This window comes from Mesoplodon bidens (genome assembly GCF_964165515.1).
Source record: "Mesoplodon bidens genome assembly, chromosome: 13".
NCBI classification, from domain to species: Eukaryota; Metazoa; Chordata; class Mammalia; order Artiodactyla; family Ziphiidae; genus Mesoplodon; species Mesoplodon bidens.
This window is the reverse complement of record NC_138169.1, coordinates 6,848,907-6,870,223: the sequence shown is the minus strand read 5'-3', so window position 1 is coordinate 6,870,223 and position 21,317 is coordinate 6,848,907. Positions and strand designations below refer to the sequence as shown.

Genomic DNA, 21,317 nt, shown 5'->3' with positions numbered 1-21,317 from the left:
TTCCGCCAGCCCTTGGTAACCTCTTTTCTAATTTCCGTCTCTCTGAATTTGCCTCTTGTAGGTATTTCATAGAAATGGAATTATACCGTCTTTGCCCTTCTGTGTCTGGTTTACGTCACCCAACATAATGTTTTCAGGCTTCCTCCATGCTGTAGTTATCTGTCAGGACCTCATTGCTTTTTAGGGCTCCATAACGTTCCGCTGTATGCATACAGCACATTTTGTTTGCCCATCCTTTTGTTGATGGACATTGGGGTTCTTCCCACCTTTTGGCCATTGTGAGTAGTGCTGCTGTGAAAATGGGTGTGTGCAGATGTTTGTGTGAGTCTGTGCTTTCAATTCTTCGGGGCATATACCCAAGAGTAGAATTGCTGCGACATCTGGTAATTCCGTGTGTGTTTGACCGTCTATGAAGATGCTGTGTTTAACTCTTTGCCTCAGTGACTGCACCATTTTACATTCCCACCAGCAGTGCACAAGTGTAATTCCCTTTTTCAGGATTCCCCTCCCCTCTGATTTATCATGCACAGTACCTTATTCCAAGGCCAGGAGTCGTTACTCTTGTCCCAATAATGAGACCAGTAAAAGTACCGTTTGTGTTGCTGAGGGGTTAATATGTGTGTGGTGAAGCACTGTAGAGGTACAGGCCCAGGTCTTGAATATCCCACATCTGCATACGTGACCTCTCTGAGCCTGTTTCTTTCTCTGGAAAACTGGGATCACAAGAGAACCTACCTCAAATGGTTGCTGGAAGGTTCAAATGAACTTATGACTGCAAAGCACTTAGCACGTCAAGAGCAGTATCAGGGAAGCCACTGTCCAGCAACTGTATGAGCGGTCCACGGATAAGGATCTATGTGGTCCTGTATAAGAGGTACAACAAGTGATCAAATCTGAGGGCTTGAGGTCCAAGTGGAACCTGCCATGGAGTTGATGTTAGTGGCGACATCATTTCCTTCTCTGAGATTTATTTATCGTCTCTGCAAAATGAGTGGCTTGCAAAGATCAGTGAGAGTCACGCTTACGTCACGCAGGCGTCACTTCTGTCATTTTTGCCACCCTTTGTGCATCTGAAACTTACTTTTCTGTAAGTTGACTTTTTAAAAATATGTATTTTATTTATTTACTTATTTTGGCTGGGCCAGGTCTTAGTTGTGGCATGAGAACTCTTAGTTGTGGCATGAGAACTCTTAGTTGTGGCATGCATGCGGGATCTAGTTCCCTGACCAGGGATCGAACCCGGGCCCCCTGCATTGGGAGCATGGACTCTCACCCACTGGACCACCAGGGAAGTGCCTCTTTAAGTTGACTTTAAATTTGTACGTGTGTGTGTGTAATTTAGCCTCAAACAATCATACCTGTGCAGTCATGGGTTTGATATACCAGTAGTTTCTAATACACAGTAAAATAAGTGTATATATATATATATATATGTATATATATATATATATATATATATATTTATTTATTAAAATTTTTTTTTCTTGTGTCATTTGACTTTTGATATGGTTTGTGGTATTTTAAAAATTAAAAAAAATAATTAATAATTATATTTTTGGCTACATTGGGTCTTCTCTAGTTACAGTGAGCGGGGGCTACTCTGCTGCAGTGCACAGGCCTCTCATTACAGTGGCTTCTCTTGTTGTGGAGCATGGGCTCTAGGCATGCGGACTTCAGTAGTTGTGGCATGCGGGCTCAGTAGTTGTGGCTCACAGGCTCTAGAGCGCAAGCTTTGTAGTTGTGGCGCACAGGCCCAGTTGCTCCGAGGCACGTGGGATCTTCCCAGACCAGGGATTGAACCCGTGTCCCCAGCATTGGCAGGCGGATTCCTAACCACTGCGCCACCAGGGAAGTCCCTATATTTTTTTAAAGTTTTGAGTGCTGTCAAAATCATCTCCCTTCCTGCTGGGGGACACATACCCTAGAAAACATGGGCACCTCTAGGTCACCTCTAGAATGCCAGCTTTGATTCATTCAGTGGCACTCTTGCCACTACATATAGTATAATTATATATGTATATACACACCATACTTCATATACACGTCTGAAAATTGCTTTATTAACTTTAATTGTAAATCTTATCTTTCCATGTCAGCACCTACAGACCTATTTCAAACTTCTTTTGTTTGTTAAACATTTTCTCCCATAATGAGGACTTTTTTTAAATTAAGAAGAATGTCCTACACTGTTGGTGGGAATGTAAGTTGGTGCAGCCACTGTGGAAAACAGTATGGAGGTTCCTCAGAAAACTAAAAATAGAGCTACCATATGATCCAGCAGTCCCATTCCTGGGCATATATCCAGACAAAACTATAATTCAAAAAGATACATGCACCCCTGTGTTCATAGCAGCACTATTCACAACAGCCAAGACATGGAAACAACCAAAGTGTCCATCGACAGATGAATGGCTAAAGAAGATGTGGTACATATACACAATGGAGTCCTACTCAGCCATAAAAGGGAATGAAATAATGCCGTTTGCAGCAACATGGATGCAACTAGAGATTACCATACTAAGTGAAGTAAATCAGAAAGAGAAAGACAAATGCCACATGATATCACTTATATGTGGAATCTAAAATATGACACAAATGAACCTATCTATGAAACAGAAACAAAATCAGGGACATAGAGAACAGACTGGTGGTTGCCAAGGGGGAGAGGGTAAGAGTGGGAGTTTGGGATTAGCAGGTGCAAACTGTGTATATACAGAATGGATAAACAACAAGGTCCTACTGTAGAGCACAGGGAACGATATTTAATATCCTGTGATAAACCAGAATGGAAAAGAATATGCAAAAGGATGCAAAAAAAATTTTTTTTAAGTTGAGAGACCTTAAACAGAAGCCCATTTTTCCTGAAAGTACTAAAACCTAGGAATACACTTACATTTAATTAAAATACCTTTTAAATAAAAAAAAAGAAAGAAAAAAGAAGAGGGAAATTTCCTGCACACTTCTTGCTTTCTTACACCGTTGGCCCCAAGGCGAAGGTGGCTTGCTTTTTCTCTCTTTTACATGTGCCTCTCTGGTTAGAACATAACGCATGGATCTAGCTTTCACGTTGTCTTGGAAACAATCCCCTCCATGATGAATGCCCTGAGGATGGTGTGGATCATCTCCCGACACTACAATAAAGACGAGAGGATGATTTCGCTCATGGAGCGCGTTGCCTGGGAAATCACGGAGAGAGTCTGCAAAGTGGTGAATCTTCGGACTTTGTTCAGGTAAGAAGTAAAGGCACTGTGTTCTTCTTAAGATCTTAAACAACTTTATCGAAACATAATTCACACACCATACAAGCCACCTGTTTAAAAAGTACAATTTAATGCTTTTAGTATATTCACAGAGATGTGCATCCATAGCCATCAATGATTTTAGAATATTTTCTTTGTCCCAGAAAGAAATCTGGTCCCCTTTAGCTTCCCTCCCACCCTCCCCAACCCCCCAGCCCTGGGCAGCCACTGATGTACTCTCTGTCTCTGTGGATTCGCCTCTTCTGAACATTCACGCACGTGGAATCATACAACGTGTGGTCTTCTATGACTGGCTCCTCTGCCTCAGCATCAGGTTTTCTAGGTTCATCCATGGTGCAGTTTGCATCGGTGTTTCATTCCTTTTTATGGCCAAATAATACTCCATGGTGTGGATTACTCAGTACCGTCTTCCTTGGTTATCCTTGGAGAGAGACCGAGGCAGATCGTCCAAGGGAACCTCACTCCTGGACCCCAGACCCCCTCAGGTGGAACAGCCTCTGAGGATCAAATGTGGAAGGAGACACAGATCATTTTTTTACTTTCTTTTTTTTTTCTGGCCGGGCTCCTCGACATGCAGGATCTTAGTTCCTCAACCAGCGAACGAACCCGTGCCCCCTACAGTGGAAGCATGGAGTCCTAACCACTGGACCGCCAGGGAGTTCCCTTTTTTTTTTTTTTTAACTTTCTTAAAAAACAATCTATATAAGTGAAATAGGTACCAAAATCTCAGCATCATCGTTTTACTCCGCTGTTGCTTCCGGCTTAGGACCCAAGGCCACCTGCTCCCCTTCCAGCTCAAACAGAAAGCTTACCAGGCTGTGCACATTGCAGGTGGGGGCAGCTGCATCAAAGGTCAGCCTGGGCCGTGGCTTGGGATCCTGCCCGCAACCCCACCAGTCACATCCCTGCCAGTTTCATCAGAACAGCAGCTCACCCGGGGAGGTTTCTGCAGTGAGACCATGACATCAGAGGGGCTCCGCTCCTTGTTTAGAATTGTCCCCTTAGAAGCCTGCTTCCCCTGGGGAGTGGGGAGCGTGGCTCAGATCCCTTACGGCTCAGACCCTCCTGCCCATCACAGCATCTCTTTGCTTCCCAGAGAAAACCGAGCGAGTGCGCAACACAAAACCTTGGAAGCCAGGAACACCCTCAACATGTGGAAAAAGGCCTATTTCGACATCCGGGCCAAGATCGAGGCTTCAGGGAGAGAAGCTCGGTGGGAGTTTGATCGGAAACGGCTGTTCGAGAGAACAGATTACATGGCCACCATCTGCCAGGATCTCTACGACATCCTGCAGGTGGGGTGTGGGGGGCTTGGGGGCGTTCTCTTCAATGCATGCAAAGGTGGTTAGAGCTGGGATTTGCCCGATGGAAGGCAGTTTGGCTTTTGACAGTGGGCCTCTCCATGTCAGGTGGGAGGCAGAGGGGGCCTGGCCGGGAGAAAAGCCTGCAGAGCAGACAGAATGTACCGGAATGTCCCAGAGCACACCTGACCTTTGCAGCTCTCCCTTGAGTTTTGTGACAGCCCTCTTTCTCTCCCTGCTTTTGGTTTCCTTTCCTTTTCTTTTCTTTTCTTTTTTGGCTGCACTGCGAGGCTTGTGGGATCTTAGTTCCCTGACAAGGGATTGAACCATGGGCCCACAGCAGTGAAAGTGCTGAGTCCTAACCCCTGAACTGCCAGGGAATTCCCTTGGTTTTCTTTATCTTTTAATTTAAAAAAAAGGAAATATAGTTGATGTAGAATGTTGTATAAGTTACAGGTGTACAGTATAGTGATTCACAGTTTTTAAAGCTTATACTCCATTTATAATTATGAAATATTGGCTATATTCCCCATGTTGTACAATATATCCTTGTAGCTTGTTTTTTTTTTTTTTTTTTTCCGGTACGTGGGCCTCTCACTGTTGTGACCTCTTGTGTTGCGGAGCACAGGCTCCAGACGCGCAGGCTTAGCGGCCTTGGCTCACGGGCCCAGCCGCTCCGCGGCATGTGGGATCTTCCCGGACTGGGGCACGAACCCGTGTCCCCTGCATCAGCAGGCGGACTCTCAACCACTGCGCCACCAGGGAAGCCCCTTGTAGCTTATTTTAAACCTAACAGTTTGTACCTCTTACTCCCCACCTCTATATTGCCCCTCCCCACCTCTAGTAACAGCTAGTTTGTTCTCTGTGAGTCTGTTTCTTTTTTGTTATATAGTCACTAGTTTGTTGTATTTTTTAGGTTCCACATGTAAATGATTATCATGTAGTATTTGTCTTTCTCTCTCTGATTTCATTTAGCAGACTACCCTCCAAGTCCATCCATGTGGCTGCAAATGGCAAAATTTCATTCTTTTTTAGGGCTGAGTAGTATTCCATTGTATATATATGTACCACATCTTCTTTATCCATTGCTCTGTTGATGGACATGTAGGTTGCTTCCATGTCTTGGTTTTCTTTTGACTCTGGCCACGCCTTCTCAGTGTCTTTTGCAAAACCTTCCCCCTCTGTCTTTCCATTAAACGTTGGAATTCCTCAAAGGCGGTCTGAGACCTTCTCTCCCCTGAAGCCACATCATCCCTGCCATTGCCACAATGACTACCCGTCTATCTGCCAGTGCTTCCTGTTTATCTGATCCCACTCTCTTTTGAATGAATGTACGCAAGGCTTAGTGGCTGATGGGCTGAATTAGCCAGCCCTTGTCTCATGAAGGTCCATCCATTCATTTATTCTCTGAATATTTATCAAGCACTCACAACGTGCCAGGCACTTGTCCTTGCTGCTAGAGAAATGATGATGAGCAAAGACGAGGGCTGGCTGTGTGACCGCAGTGCCCGGGGCAAACAGAAATGTTGATGCCGTATTCAATAAGCAGGAAAAAAAATGCTGTTACAAGTCTTAAAATATAAAACCTTTTCCTTCTGACATGTCTCGCCTTGGCATGGCCTTGTTTGTTGGTTTGTTACGACTGTAGCAAAGTAAAGAAAAGAAAGTAAAAGAAAATTAAACATTTAAATTATTTGCATGAATTTTACGGTTCTTCTTTATATTGTGCAGTGTCAGCTTAATGTGCAAAGAGGAGGGCGTTTGTCTGGTGTGTGGAATCACTGAAATGACACAGTTTGTATTTTGCAGCTCTTTCTTTTTTTAAAATAAATTTATTATTTATTTCTGTTTGGCTGCGTTGTGTCTTCGTTGCGGTGCGCGTGCTTCTCACTGCGGTGGCTTCTCTTGTTGCGGAGCACGGGCTCTAGGCGCGCGGGATTCAGTAGCTGTGGCTCGCCGGCTCTAGAGCACAGGCTCAGTAGTTGTGGCACACAGGCTCTAGAGCGCAGGCTCAGTAGTTGTGGCACACAGCCTTAGTTGCTCCACGACATGTGGGATCTTCCCGGACCAGGGCTCGAACCCATTGGCAGGCGGATTCGTAACCACTGCGCCACCAGGGAAGTCCCTATTTCGCAGCTCTTAAGTGCAGATGTAAACGCTTCACATGACCGACTCGGCTGGTTTCACTTCACTTCTTGGTGTGTGCAGTCCCACCCGCGTTCTCTGCTTCAGCTCACTGATGGGGAAGGAGGGCTGAGAGGAGAAGGAGTTGTGGGTTTTCCTGTCTCCATCACTCCTTCTGTGTCGTCATGTTCAGCGTGAATAGTTGGCCGATGCGGTGAAGTACAGGGCTGAGAAGCCATATGGGAGGTCGGGTTCCTTGGTCGGGGGTGTTTCTTAGCCTTCTTTGTCTGCGTTGGAAGCGAGCTCTGTTTTGAAAGGAGAAGGTGGCCTCTCTGAGCTGTTGGTGTCCTTCACTCACCGCAGCCGCCACACGCCGACCGGTACCGGCCCTGAGTCTCCCTGACCTCTCGCGCATCATGGCTCCACCGGGATTCTCTGCTCATGGGACCTCACACGCTGCATGTCAGTAGAGTGTTGTGAACAGCACACACGCAGATTTCGCTTATCGCCTCTGCTCACACATGTGCCCGATTGTCCCCCGAGACTTCATTTACAAAACACAAGTTCAGAGACAAAATGATTGAGAATTTCAAGATGGTAACAGCAGAGCCTTAAACCCAGCATGGGACCCTCTGGAGCCTGGGGCCCTGTGTGCCGGCCCGGGTCCCACACCTATGAAGCCAGCCCCGTCTGTACATAGTCTATGGCTCATGGAGCTTACAGTCCAGTAGAAGAGAAACATGGTAGACAATAATCGCACAGACGCATAGCTACAGCTGAGGTGAGTGCTAGGAAAGAAGACTAGAGGGGGCTGTGGAAGTGTGCACAGGGGCCTGGCCTGTTCTAAAGGGTCGGACTTGATGAAGGCATATTTCATAATGAGTAGTAGGTACCTGGCGTTTCACACTGCAGGTGCAAAGGCCCTGAGACAGAAAGGAACGTGGGACTGAAAGAGGCCCGTGGTGGCTTCGAGGCGGCGGGGGCGAGCAGTATGGGAGGACGTGGAAGCAGTAGGTAGGGACCTGAGCGTGCAGACTTTGTAAGCTGTGTCAGGGCATCTGGAACTGGTCCTTTGTGCAGTGGGCATAGTACCAAAGGGATTAGGTTTTGGTACTCCAAAGGGAGGAGGTTACCTGTGTGACCAGACTCTTGCCCTCAGGTAAACCTAGATATGCAACCCGCTGGTCGTTAGAGCAGGCATGAGAAAACCAAGTGGTGACCTCCTCATGTTTTGTTTGATCGGACAGGTCGTGGAGGAATTCTACAACATATTTGGTTCAGAGCTAAAAGCAGTGACTGGGGATCCCAAGCGCATCGACGATGTGCTGTGCAGGGTGGACAGCCTGGTCGCCCCCATGGAAAGTCTGACCTTTGACCCCTTCAGCATCAAGTGCTCCCAGTACTGGAAATACGTGATGGACGACTTCAAGATCGAAGTCCTGGCAAGTAACACACCCTTTGATTCGATTTTGGAAGTGGATACCATGTTTTCTCCATGTTATATCTGTTGGGTTATTTAGTTATGTTTAGGGTTTTTGGTTTTTTTTTTTTTAAAGTCATAAAAAGGGATACCTGCTTTTTGGTGAAAAATGGAAACAATGCAGAAGAGCATAAGGTAAAAACGAACATTTCTCAGTGTCCTGTGTCCCCACCCCTACTCCCCAGGTGGAATAAGTTTGAAGCGAGCTAGACACCCTAGAATGGCTACCAAGGTGGGTTGGGTGTATAACTGGAGAGGATGTATGGCGACCAGGGAGAAGAATGGGACTTAATTTTGTAAGCAGTAGGGAGCCACTGAAGGTTGTTCACCAAAGCAGTGATGTCATCAGACTTATACCGAAGAGGGTTTTTCTGGCTGCAGCGTAGGTGGATCTGAGCTAAGGAAGGAGAGGAGGTGGGGAGGTGGTATAAGAGCCTGTGGCCCTAGGTGTGGGCGAGTCAGGGCTGGTCAGAGAGAATACGACCTCACTGCATACGGCATGGACAGTCTGGCCCACCACGCTCACCTTTTCAGCCTCATGTGCGGAGCACCATCAGTAGCATCCCCATTTTATGTTTCAAGTGAGTGTTTTGATAACCCCAGAGCATCTTTCATATTGTAACTGAAAGTGGGATTCCCTGCTCACTGCTCAAAAGCCAATAAAGAGGCAAGGTTGGTGGAAAAGAAAGTTTGCTTGATTTTGGCTGCCAGCAACCAGGGATGGGGGTGGACTCCTGTCCAAAGGCCAACTCCCCCCGACTGAGGTCAGTGGGCAAGAGCTTTTACAGACGGAGGAGGGGCCTACGTGCAGAAACAGCACAGTCAGCCCGGGCAGGCAGCTTTTTTATTTTTTTAAATTTATTTTTATTTTATTTATTTAATTTTATTTTATTTTTGAGTCTTTGTTGGTGCGCGGGGGCTTTCTCTCGTTGCGGCGAGCGGGGGCTACTCTTTGCTGCGGTGCGCAGGCTTCTCATTGCGGTGGCTTCTCTTGTTGCCAAGCACGGGCTCTAAGCACGGGGGCTTCAGTAGTTGTGGCTTGCGGGCTCAGTAGTTGTGGCTCATGGGCTCTAGAGCTCAGGCTCTGTCGTTGTGGTGCACGGGTTTAGTTGCTCCCCGGTATGTGGGATTTTCCAGGACCAGGGCTCGAACCCGTCTCCCCTGCATTGGCAGGCAGATTCCTAACCACTGCACCATCAGGGAAGCCCTAACACAGTTTTAAATAACTTTTGGTTACATTAATGGTCAGCATTTACTCATTATGTCTATGCAGATACTTTCACTGCTGAGCCAAGAAGCCCATCATAACTACGCAACCTTTCTTTTCTTTTCTTTTCTTTTTTTTTTTTTTTTGCGGTACATGGGCCTTTCACTATTGTGGCCTCTCCCGTCACGGAGCACAGGCTCCAGATGCACATGCTCAGCGGCCATGGCTCATGGGCCCAGCTGCTCTGCGGCATAGGGGATCTTCCCGGACCAGGGCACGAACCCGTGTCCCCTGCATCGGCAGGCGGACTCTCAACCACTGTGCCACCAGGGAAGCCCCTTCTTTTCTTTCTTAACGTTTATTTATTTATTTTTATTTTTTAAATTTTTATTTATTTATTTTATTTTTGGCTGTGTTGGGTCTTCGTTGCTGCGCGTAGACTTTCTCTAGTTGCGGTGAGCAGGGGCTACTCTTCGTTGCAGTGCGCAGGCTTCTCACTGCAGTGGCTTCTCTTGTTGCGGAGCACAGGCTCAAGTGCACAGGCTCAGTAGTTGTGGCGCACGGGTTCTAGAACGCAGACTCAGTAGTTGTGGCACATGGGCTTAGTTGCTCCGCGACATGTGGGATCTTCCCGGACCAGGGATCAAACCCATGTCCCCTGCATTGGCAGGTGGATTGTTAACCACTGCGCCACTAGGGAAGTCCCACCATACAACCTTTCTTGTCCAACCCTTCATTTTTCCTGGAGTTAATCATTGCTTTTATTTGCATTTGCTTGGTTAGTTACATATGCACTGTTAATTTTTCCGACTACCCTAACATCTTTTTCACACACCTATCAATAGTGGGTTCCATCTGCTGAGACATATCAGTGCTATTATTTTTCCAGAGACCTTTCTTCCAGAGCTTGCTATCTTTCTGCTCCAGTCTAGATTGTTTGCTCCTCAGACCTGTTTTGAAGCACTTGCCCTAGGACTTCCTGTCTTCTCTCATCTGTGTTGGATCCTCCTTCCTAGAGTTCACAGCTTCCCCTTTCCTTGTTTGCTCCTTTGTTTTGCTGGAGCACATTTTTTAGTAGCTTCCTGAGAAAGGTTTCATGGGACATGCATTTGTTTTTGAGTCTTGCATGTGTGAATTCTGAAATAGTAGGTATAGAGTTCAAGGTAGAAAATAACCTTTCTTCAGAAATTTGAAGATGTTCTTTATTGGTTTCTAGTTTCCAGTGTTATTAGAAGTCTGATGTCACTCTGATTTAATTTTTCTAGAATTAACCTTCCACTCTGCATAGGGTGGGCTGGGGATGGAGATATAGTGTACTGAGTGGCCTGGCTGTGTGGGGTGGGGAAGGGATCCTCTGTTTGCCCCTCCCCTTTCTGGTGCCTGGTGCCCTCGAATGCTCAGCCTCCCAGAGGTTTCCATGGGACAAACAGGTGCCCCCCGCCTCCCCCACGCATTGCCAGTGTTAGGTAATAATTCTCTGCCTTCTGTAAAGTTAGTTACTCTCCTTCCAAAAATTCCTGAACTATCTCCTCTCCCATTTTTTTGTCTATATGAGTTAATACTTTAAAGATTTCCTTTTCTATCATTTTGAACTAGTGGAGGAGAGAGAGCAGAAAACCAGTGCAGCCGGTCTGCCATTTTTTTCTTTTAATATTTATTTATTTAGGTTATGCTGGGTCTAAGTTGCGGCATGGGGGATCTTCACTGCGGCATGCGGACTTCTTAGTTGCGGCATGCATGCTTCTTAGTTGTGGCATGTGAACGCTTAGTTGCGGCATGCAAACTCCTGGCTGTGGCACTCATGCGGGATCCAGTTCCCCGACCAGGGATCGAACCTGGGCCCCCTGCATTGGGAGCATGGAGTCTCACCCACTGGACCACCAGGGAAGTCCCCAGTCTGATATTTTTAACTGGATCTCAGCTTCCACCAAAGCACAATGGAAATCCTTCTCAAGGCACTGATTTGGTTTTTTGCGGGGTAATTTGTTATTTTTGTGGGGTAATTACAGGGTCATAAGGGTTTTTCTGGGCTTTTTTTTTTTTGGCAGGTTATTGAGAAAGAAGCAAAAAAATTTATTGACGAATCTTTTAAGACACTTCGATCAGCTGAAGCAGCATTTGACATGCTTTTAAAATTTAAGCATATTCGTTCACGGGAGGCCATTAATCGACAAATGATGATGAAATTTAATGATATTCTTGCACAGTACTGTAAAGAGGTAACTGAAAAAGCTACGGCTGCTGTAGCAGTAAAAATACACTTGGCAAAATGTAAACAATTGGATCACACCGTTGTCTTTCTCATCTAAATTCAGAGAAACTGTAATTTTCCCAAATAAGCATGTCGTATAACCAAAACGAAGTGGGTTTGTTTATATGGTGGAGAAATTCAGTAAGAATTTATGAAGTACAGTATTGTATGCCTCACATTGTGATGGACCCTGAGTGAGTTAGTCATAGTAATAAGCACAGTAACAACAGTGTAGTAGTCATAGCTACCCGTGTGTGAAGGTCAAGGGTGTGTTCACATACACATTCCTGTTGTAAGGACCCTTGTTATACAGTGGACCCACCCAGATAATCCAGGATAATCTCCTTATTTGAAGGTCAGCTGACTGGCAACCTTAACTCCATCTGCTACCTAGTTCCTCTGTCAGGAAGGGATCAGGACCATTAATGGGGCAGGTATTGTTTTGCCTCTGACACCTAATTACTCACATAGGAGTGTGAAGTACTTATTTTTTAAAATGCAAGCCCAGACCACAGGATCCAGCCTTCCCATTTTGTGTATATGCCCAAAAGAATTGAGGGCACAGTCTCGAAGAGATACTTGAATATCGATGTTCGCAGCAGCACTATTCACAATGGCAAAAAGCTGGAAATCACCCAAGGGTCCACTGGTAGATGAATGGATAAACAAAATGTCGTCCATCCCTACAATGGAATATTGTCCAGCTTTGAAAGGGAAGGAAATTCTGCCATATGCTACAACATGGATGAACCTTGAGGGCTTTGTGTTAATTGAAATAAGCCAGTCATAAAAAGACAAATACTTAATGATTCTACTTATATGAGATACTTAGAGCAAAGTCATAGAGACAGAAAGTAGAAAGGTTGTTCCTAGGGGCTGAGGGAGAGAGAAATGGGGAGTTACTGTGTTTAATGTGTACCCAGAGTTTCAGTTTTACAAGATGAAAGAAGTTGTGGAGGTGGATGATGGTGCTGGATGCACAACAGCATGAATGTCATTAATTCCACTGAAATGTACACTGAAAAATGGTTAGGATGGTAAATTTTATGTCATGCATATTGTACCACAATTTAAAAAATATTACGTGAGAGATAATTATAAAATTATAAAACATGCACACACACACACACACACACACACACAAACACACACACAATGCAGGCCTGGCCACCAATCGTGTCTAGAACAGATTTCAGAATTTCCAGTAGGTTGGTCAAATGATCGTACACAGTCTGTAAGTATAAGGCAGTTTGGATCATTGCATGTTTTTTTTTTTTGCGGTACGCGGGCCTCTCACCGTTGTGGCCTATCCCGTTGCGGGGCACAGGCTCTGGCCGCGCAGGCTCAGCAGCCATGGCTCACAGGCCCAGCCGCGCCGTGGCATGTGGGATCTTCCCGGACCGGGACACGAACCCGTGTCCCCTGCATCGACAGGCGGACTCTCAACCACTGCGCCACCAGGGAAGCCTGGATCACTGCATGTTTTAAACCAAACAAAAAAATTCCTACAGAGTATAGGAAAACGTAGTAAATAATAAGTAGTAAAAACCCTATTCTGTACCTTAGACTATTTCTTGATGTTCCCCGTTCATTTCTTTAAAGATACAAATCTCAAGTTAAATCTTTTCCTGGCTCACAGACTGATGCTTATCACTTACGGAATACATTTGATTGCTTTGCAGATTGACATTGTTAACAAAATCTTTGTTCAGAACCTTGACAACCCACCGCTGTATAAGAATCACCCTCCCGTAGCAGGTGCAATCTACTGGGAACGGTCCCTGTTCTTCCGGATTAAGCACACCATCCTCAGATTTCAAGAAGTAGAGGAGATCTTGGACAGTGATGGAGGAAGAGAAGTATGTTGCTTCTGCTGGAAATGTCGCCTTTTGTATTTCACGGTTCAGTTCTAGATGGGCAGCCTCCCTGGGCGCTGATCCTTCAGTCCAGGTGGCTGCCAGCATGGAGTGGGCTACACAGAGTTGCCTGCGTGAGAAGCAGCTCAATTTCAAATCCATGTCTGCAATTTAGGTCTTTTCTGTGGTCCCTGGGGACCACATCTCCATACGTACTGGTGACACCTTCCAGGTGGCAGTCACATGACTTCCCCCTGACCTTGATCTTCAGCCTCTCCAGAGGGTGACCAGCAACTTTCTGATAATACTCTCCCTCCCTCACCCATGCATTTTTGTCTGTTATATCACGGGGTGGGAAACCTTTTCTTTAATGGTCCAGAGAGTAAGTATTTTAGGCATTTGAGGGTCGGATGGCCCCTGTTGCAACTACTCAGCTCTGCCTTTGTAGCAAGAAAGTGACCGTCGATAACACGTAAATGAACAGGTGTGACTGTGTTCCAATAAAACATCACTATGGACACTGAAGTTTGAATTTCGTGTGCTTGTTACGTGTCATGAAGCACTGCTGTTCTTTTTGAGTCCCTTCATTCTTAGCTCCTGGGCTGCACCAAACCCACGGGCTGAGGTTTGTGAGCCCAGTTAATCAGCCTAGATTTCAAGCCCTACCGTGGCAGACAAACCCTCCAACGTTTGTGCAAATCTGCCTGCTTCCTTTTGCAAAATGTGTTCACTGATCATTTTTTTTTTTTAAAGAGAGACGAAAAAAATGTTCTTTTCAATGACAAAATGACCGTTGCCTGACTTCTTTGGTAGGTAAAGCAAAAATATCTGGAAGTGGGTAGGAGAATGAAAGACTACGAAGATGAAAAGTATGAGCAGTGGAAAGCGACGACAGAGCAGGTCCTGCCGACTCTCCTGAAGAAGAGCCTGCTCACTAAGGTGTGTCTTTCCACATCCGCGTCCTAGATTCCGGGGCGGCCACGTAAGGTGATGGTGACTACTATTTCCTTGAGATTTGATGTGTCGACTCTCATGAAGTTGAGAGGTATTTCCAAAATCAAAGGCACAGAAGGGCAGAGGTTGACCCGGGAGAAGAAGAGAGGCAGAAAGGGAATAGATGGAGGAAGCAAAATGTCACCGTCAGGGAACACGCTGGGGTTAGGCAGCCCTCCTGACTCCTTGGGCACGTGGCTTAACTCTGAGCTCCAGTGACGTGACCCAGTTTGTAAAATGAGTTGGATTAGACGATCAGAAACATGCAAAGTATTAGTTGAACCGTATATGAAACAGCTGACAGTTGATCATTTTTAACCTGCAGAAACATGTCACTTCCCATGATTCATCTGCATCTTTAGCACAGGGTCCGGCACATAGCAATTGCTCAGTAAATAAACACTAGCTAGGAGGTTCAAGGGAAGACCTGGGCCTGGCGGTTTTCGGTCTTCATTACTAAAAGGAGTTTAGAGGCCAGGTAGGGCCTGTCAGCAACTGGACAGCTTGTGTCCTATTCAAAAGGGGCAGCTGCTACCCAGCTTCAGTCTGTTCTTTGCCATTTATCATCAGCTTTTCCAGTTTTTCAAGGGAAACCAGATTTCTGGATTTTTACCTTCAGTTGCCCAATTCTCGAACGTGGGCGACTAAATCGAATTCTTTAACAACTCTGTTCACCAAACAAAATATGAATTCTAGCTAGTTCTGGCCAGCTCCCCAGTCTGTCAGGGCAGCAAGGACCCTCCATTGATCTTTTTCAAATTCACGTTTAACTTGGGTTGCGTTGATCTAATTGCTTCTTGGACCGCCCTTCCCACGATGTTTTGTAAAAACACCGTCTCTCCCACAGACTTCTGCTGCTGGTGATGACGCCCAGAACTCTGACAGGGGGGCTGGTTTTGCAATCAACTTTTCACCTGCTCTCAGGGAGATTATTAACGAAGCAAAGTACTTGGAACAGCTGGGGTTCCCTGTCCCCGAATTAGCAACAAATGTTGCCCTCCAGGAAGACAAATTTCTTAGGTAAAAAGATTCTTCTCTTAAATCAACAGTAAACATTTTTTGTCTCGGGACCCCTTTGCACTCTTCAAAATTATTGAAAACACGCCCCCTACCCATGCCAAAGCTTTCATTTTTGTGGATTTTATAACTGCCAATATTTGCCACATTAGAAATAAAAACTAAGAAATGTTTAAAATATGTGTTCATTCATCTAAAAATAACGATAAATCTATTTCATGTTAACCTAAATAACATTTTCACTTTTTCATTTTTTAAATTAATTTTTACTGGGGTATAGTTGATTTACAGTGTTGTGTTAGTTTCAGGTGTACAGCAAAGTGAATCAGTTCCACATATATATATATCCACTCTTCTTTAGATTCTTTTCCCATGTAGGTCATTACAGAGTATTGAGTAGAGTTCCCTGTAAGTAACATTTTTAAATAAAAAGTAACCAATATTTTCCAAAAAGAAAGTTAGTGGGAAGAGTGGCATTCTTTAAAATTTTTAGTCTGGTTAATGGTCTTTTGTATCCTATCTGTAAGGTTATTAATCTTTTTATGAGCTCCATTGTATTTTTTCTCACGTCAGTGACTTTCCTGTAACGTGCAGGTACACGGATGGGATACAACGTATGTTGGATCATTATCACATGCTCATTGGAACGTTAAATGAAGCAGAGGTTCTTCTCCTTGACGACCATTCCCAGGAGTTAGTGAGAGTGTTTAGGTCTGGATATAAGAGGTTAAACTGGAACTCACTAGGTAATATAATTCATCTATCTATTGCCTTTTAGACTTTGGGATATAAAAAATCATTCTTTTAGATTGTCTTAGTTGAATTATAATTTTTCTACGTATGTAGATATGGTTAACAAATACGTTTTCAGCATCAGTAAAGTACACTTTGTGGAATATGGAATCCATCTCAAGGCTTTAGTTAGGGGTGAAGGTGAGTGGATGGGGTGCTGTTTTGACATTCGACTGACCCAAAGCTTTCTCCTCCAAAAATAAAGTGACTTTTACTTTTTTCCCTTAAAACTGAATTTTTTTTTTAAACAAATGTATTTATTACTTTTGACTGCGTTGGGTCTTCGTTGCTGCACGCAGGCGTTCTCTAGTTGCGGCCAGCGGGGGCTACTCTTCGTTGCGGTTTGTGAGCTTCTCATTGCGGTGGCTTCTCTTGTTGCAGAGCACGGGCTCTAGGTGCGCGGGCTTCAGTAGTTGTGGCACAAGGGCTCTAGAGCGCAGGCTCAGCAGTTGTGGCACACGGGCTTAGTTGCTCCACGGCATGTGGGATCTTCCCAGGCCAGCGCTCGAACCCGTGTCCCTTGCATCGGCAGGCGGATTCTTAACCACTGAGCCACCAGGGAAGCCCTAAAATTGAAATTTTAATTTCGAGATAATTACAGAGTCACACGCAGTTGCAGTAATTAATACAGACAGATCCTGGGTACCCTTTGCCTGGTTTTCCCCCAACGGCAACTTCTGCAAAACTGCAGTGCAAACCACAGCCCAGATTTTTACATCGATATAGTCAAGACACAGAACATTTCCACACCACAGTGATTCCTCATGTCGCCCTTTTAAAGTCACGCCCACTTCCCGCCTATCCCCATCCTCTACTGAACCCCTGGCAGCCACCTATCTGTTTTCTGTTTCTATAATTTTGTCATTTTAAGAGTGTTACATGAAATATTATATGACCCTTTTGGTGTTGGCTTTTCTCACCCAGCACAATTCTCTGGAGATTTTTCCAAGTTCTTGCCTGTTTCAACAGTTTGTTCCTTTTTTATCAGTGAATAAAAAACAGTATGGTATCAATGTTTGTTTCACCATTCACCTAGTTATTCTAGAGAATATATAGATTGTTTCCAGGTTTGACTATTATGAATATACATTTGTGCTATAGAATCACTTGTGTACAGGGTTTTATGTGAACATGAGTCTTCATTTCTCTGGGATAAATGCCCAGGGTTGTATAATACTTGTGTGTTTAGTCTTTTTTTTTTAATTAAAAAAACTGAAGAATAGTTAATGTACAATGTTATATAAGTTATATATACAGTATAGTGTACAGTATAGTGATTCACAGTTTTTAAATGTTATACTCCATTTATAGTTATTATAAAATATTGGCTGTATTCCCTACGTTGTAGAATATATCCTTGTAGCTTATTTTATACGTAATAGTTGGTACCTCTTAATCCCCTACCTATATTGCCCCTCCCCATTTCCCTATCCCTCTGGTAACTACTAGGTTGTTCTCTATATCTGTGAGTCTGCTTATTTTTTGTTATATTCATTAGCTGTTTGTTTAGTCTTTTTTTTTTTTTAATGTCATAGTGTTGTCCAGAGTGGCTGTACCATTTTACATTCTCACCAGCAATATACATTTCACTGTCTCTTGGCCAGCCTTTGGTATTGTCACTGTTTTTTAAAATTTAGCCATCTGATAGCTGTGTAATGATAGCTCGTTGTGGTTTTGATTTGCATTTTTCTGTAATGGCTAATGATGTGTTTGTTTGCCTTTATATATCCTCTTTGGTGTAATGTCTTTTTTTGGTTCTTTTGCCCATTTTCTAATTATATCACTTGCTTTTTTACTGTTGAGCTTTGAGAGTTCTTTATATATTATAGATACTAGTCCTTTATTGGATATGTGATTTGGAAATACTTTCTCCCACTCTGTAGCTTATCTTTTCATTCTCCTAATAGCATCTTTGGCAGAGCTAGTTTGATGAAGTCCAACTTATCAATTTTTCCTTTTATGGATCATGATTTTGGTGTCAAGTCTAGGGACTCTTTGCCTAGCCCTAGATCCCAAAATTTTTCTATTTTTTCTAAATATTTTATAATTTTATGTTTTACAGTTAAGACTGTGATCAATCTTGATTTTTTTTTTTGTACAAAGTGAGAGACTTAAGTTGCGGTTCATTTTTTTTTCCAATTGTTGTAGCATTATTTGTTGGAAAGGCTAATTTTTCCATTAAATCACTTTTACACCTTTGTCAAAAACTAGTTGAGCATATTTGTATGGGTCTATTTCTGGGTTCTCTGTTCTGTTCCATTGATCTATGTGTCTGTCCCTCTGCCAATATCACAGAGCCTTGAAGCCTTAATTATTGTGGCTACAGAGTAAGTCTTGAAATTAGGTAGACTGGTAAACACTGATCTTTTTATTGTCTCCATAGTTTTGCCTTTTCCAGAATGTTATATAATTAGAATCATACAGTGTGCAGCCTTTTCAGATTGGCTTCTTTCACTTAGCAATAAAATTTAAGGTTCCTCCATATAATTGTGCATTTCTTTTTATTACCAAATAATATTCCATTGTGTGGATGTACTGTAGTTTATCTGTTCACCTGTTGAAGGACATCTTGGTTGCTTCCACATTTTGGCAATTATGAATAAAGCTGCTAAAAATGTTCATGTGCAGGTTTTGTGTAGTGATTTCTTTTCTTTGTTCTTCTTTTTTTGTTTGTTTTAAAATTACAGATTCAGTTTCCTTAATGGTTATAGGACTACTCAAGTGATTATTTCCTATTGGGTGAGTTGTGTAGCTTGTGCTTTTCACAGAAGTGGTGCATTTCATCTAAGTTGTCAGATTTACTGTGCAGAGTTGTTCTTATTGTTCCCTTATTATCTTTTTTTTTTTTTTTTTTTGCGGTACGCGGGCCTCTCACTCTTGTGGCCTCTCCCGTTGTGGAGCACAGGCTCCGGACGCGCAGGCTCAGCGGCCATGGCTCACGGGCCCAGCCGCTCCGCGGCACGTGGGATCTTCCTGGACCGGGGCACGAACCCGCGTCCCCTGCATCGGCAGGCAAACTCCCAACCACTGTGCCACCAGGGAAGCCCTGGTCATGTTTTTAACCTACTGTGTCTTGGTGCATTTAGACCATTTACATTTCATGTAATTATTGATTTGTTAGGGCTTAAGTCTGTCAGTCTTTTTGTTTTCTGCTTGTTCTTTTTGTTTCTCTGTTTTTCTTTTACTTGCCTTTCCATGGGCCACTTGAACATTTTCTCTAATTCCATTTTGATTTATCTATAGCATTCTAATAGCATTTTTTTTAGTGGTTGCTCTAGGTTACATATACATAACATTACAGTTTACTGGTTTGAGTGAAGTATAGAAATCTATAGAATTTTACCAGTTTGAGTAAAGTATAGAAGCCTTAACTCCCCTTACCCTCTCCTGCTTATGATATAATTATCTTAAATATTTCTTCTAAATACATTTTGGACCACAACAGACAGTGTTATAATTTTTGCTGCAACCGTCAAACCTAAGTTAGGAAGCTCAAGAAGAGAAGGAAAAAACGATTGTATTTTCCTATATTTTTACCTACTGTGCTCGTCCTTCCTCCCTGATGGTCCCAGGGTCTTTCTCTTACTGGGTCCTTTCTGTTTACAAAACTTCCTGTGGCCATCCTTACGTCCCATGCTGTAGCAGCATAGGTCTGCTGGTGACCTAATTGCCTAGTTTCCCTTCTGAGAATACCTTGATTTCCCCTTTGTTACTGTCAGGTGGAAGTAGAAATCCAGGTTCCGTAGTCAGCCTTCACCGACAGTCGAGGGGAAGCTCCACATAACTGCTGGGAGGGGTGGGGGTCCCAGCCCCACTGCAGTCTCCACTCACACTGTGGGGTGGCAGGGGGCGGTGCTCATTGCTGGACCGTGGAGGTGAAAGTCCCACCTACCTCCATGGCCTCCTCTGACGCCACCACGGCAGCCATAAGGGGACAGGGGTTTGGGGCACCTCATTACAACATTCTGAGGGTGGAAGTCTAGGCCCCCTCCACCTGGCCCTTCTGGCATGGGTGAGGGCAGGGTCACATTTTTATCCGTGGTGTTTGGCTGGAGCGGAGCAGTTATTGTCTAAAATTTTGTCTTGCTAGGGTGTCCCTTTCCTGGTCCTTTGGTCAGAGAAAACAGGATTTTCTTGAGGCTTTTTTTGGGTGCATGTGTGTCTGTACCCATGGGCACTTACAGGTCGCCGGCTCCTTCAGCTCCAGGTCTGGGATATAGATCCCAGGAGAAGGATCCCAGGGCCCTCATCACCACATCATTCCTCGGATCCTGGGGTCCCCGCTGGTTGGCTGTCTCTCCCCCTTTCCGCGTCTTATATTTGTTTTATAGCTAATGTGCAGGGTTCTTAGTTGTATTTAGCAGGAGTGATAAGGAAAAGTACATACTTCTTCTTCCTTTACTTTTAAAAATAAACAAGGCATTTGTGTTACTATCTTTCCTTCTTCCTCTTTCCCTTCCCTTCCTCCAAATCTTCTCCCCGTTTTTCGTTGTCATTTCCTTTTCTCCCCTTCCTCCCTTGTCCTTTGTACAGAGAACATGTGTGTTTGGACGGTGGCTTCCAGCGTGAAACCTCTGGATTAAAAGTCCAGTTTCTACCCATGTGACTCAACTTCTCGGAGGCTCCGTTTCCTCATCTCTAAAATGGGCATAATCTTAGTACCCGATTCATTGGGCTGTTGTAAGGATTCGATCATGTAATCAATGTCACATGCTTAGGCCATCGCCCAACTGGTCATAAGTGCTTAACTCAGGTTTACTCTTCACATTCTTGCTGTTTACTTTTCTAAGCAACAGGCCAGAGGGTTGCCTAACTGTAGGCAGGGTTGCAAGTAGTGGAGGGTTTGTGTTGCCATGGCAATGAGAAGGCAAGAGGGTTGTACCTCCTCTTTCTCCCCACCGTGCTTCAGATACGATGATGCTAAAAAGCAAACAGAAGAAATGTATCGTTTGGTTGATCCTGAGCACCGGCTCCTTGTTCCAGTCCCCAGGGACCACGTGGGCCTGTGTCACCTCAGAGACCCAAGGGGATGGAAG

General features: G+C 44.3%; 1 protein-coding gene across 2 annotated transcripts in view; it reads left to right on the top strand.

Annotated features, from left to right (window-relative positions):
* Positions 1–21,317, top strand: part of DNAH10 (dynein axonemal heavy chain 10) — a 149,779-nt gene that overhangs the window by 19,091 nt on the left and 109,371 nt on the right. Inside the window, exons 9-16 of one of the 2 annotated variants that reach the window (XM_081252370.1) lie at positions 3,040–3,230; positions 4,357–4,555; positions 7,933–8,127; positions 11,421–11,591; positions 13,306–13,482; positions 14,293–14,418; positions 15,320–15,492; positions 16,084–16,235. In XM_081252370.1, the coding sequence (XP_081108496.1) occupies positions 3,040–3,230; positions 4,357–4,555; positions 7,933–8,127; positions 11,421–11,591; positions 13,306–13,482; positions 14,293–14,418; positions 15,320–15,492; positions 16,084–16,235 (1,384 nt within the window). Of the gene's footprint in view, positions 1–3,039; positions 3,231–4,356; positions 4,556–7,932; positions 8,128–11,420; positions 11,592–13,305; positions 13,483–14,292; positions 14,419–15,259; positions 15,493–16,083; positions 16,236–21,317 lie in introns of those variants that run through there. The other variant, XM_081252371.1, reaches the window with a different exon arrangement.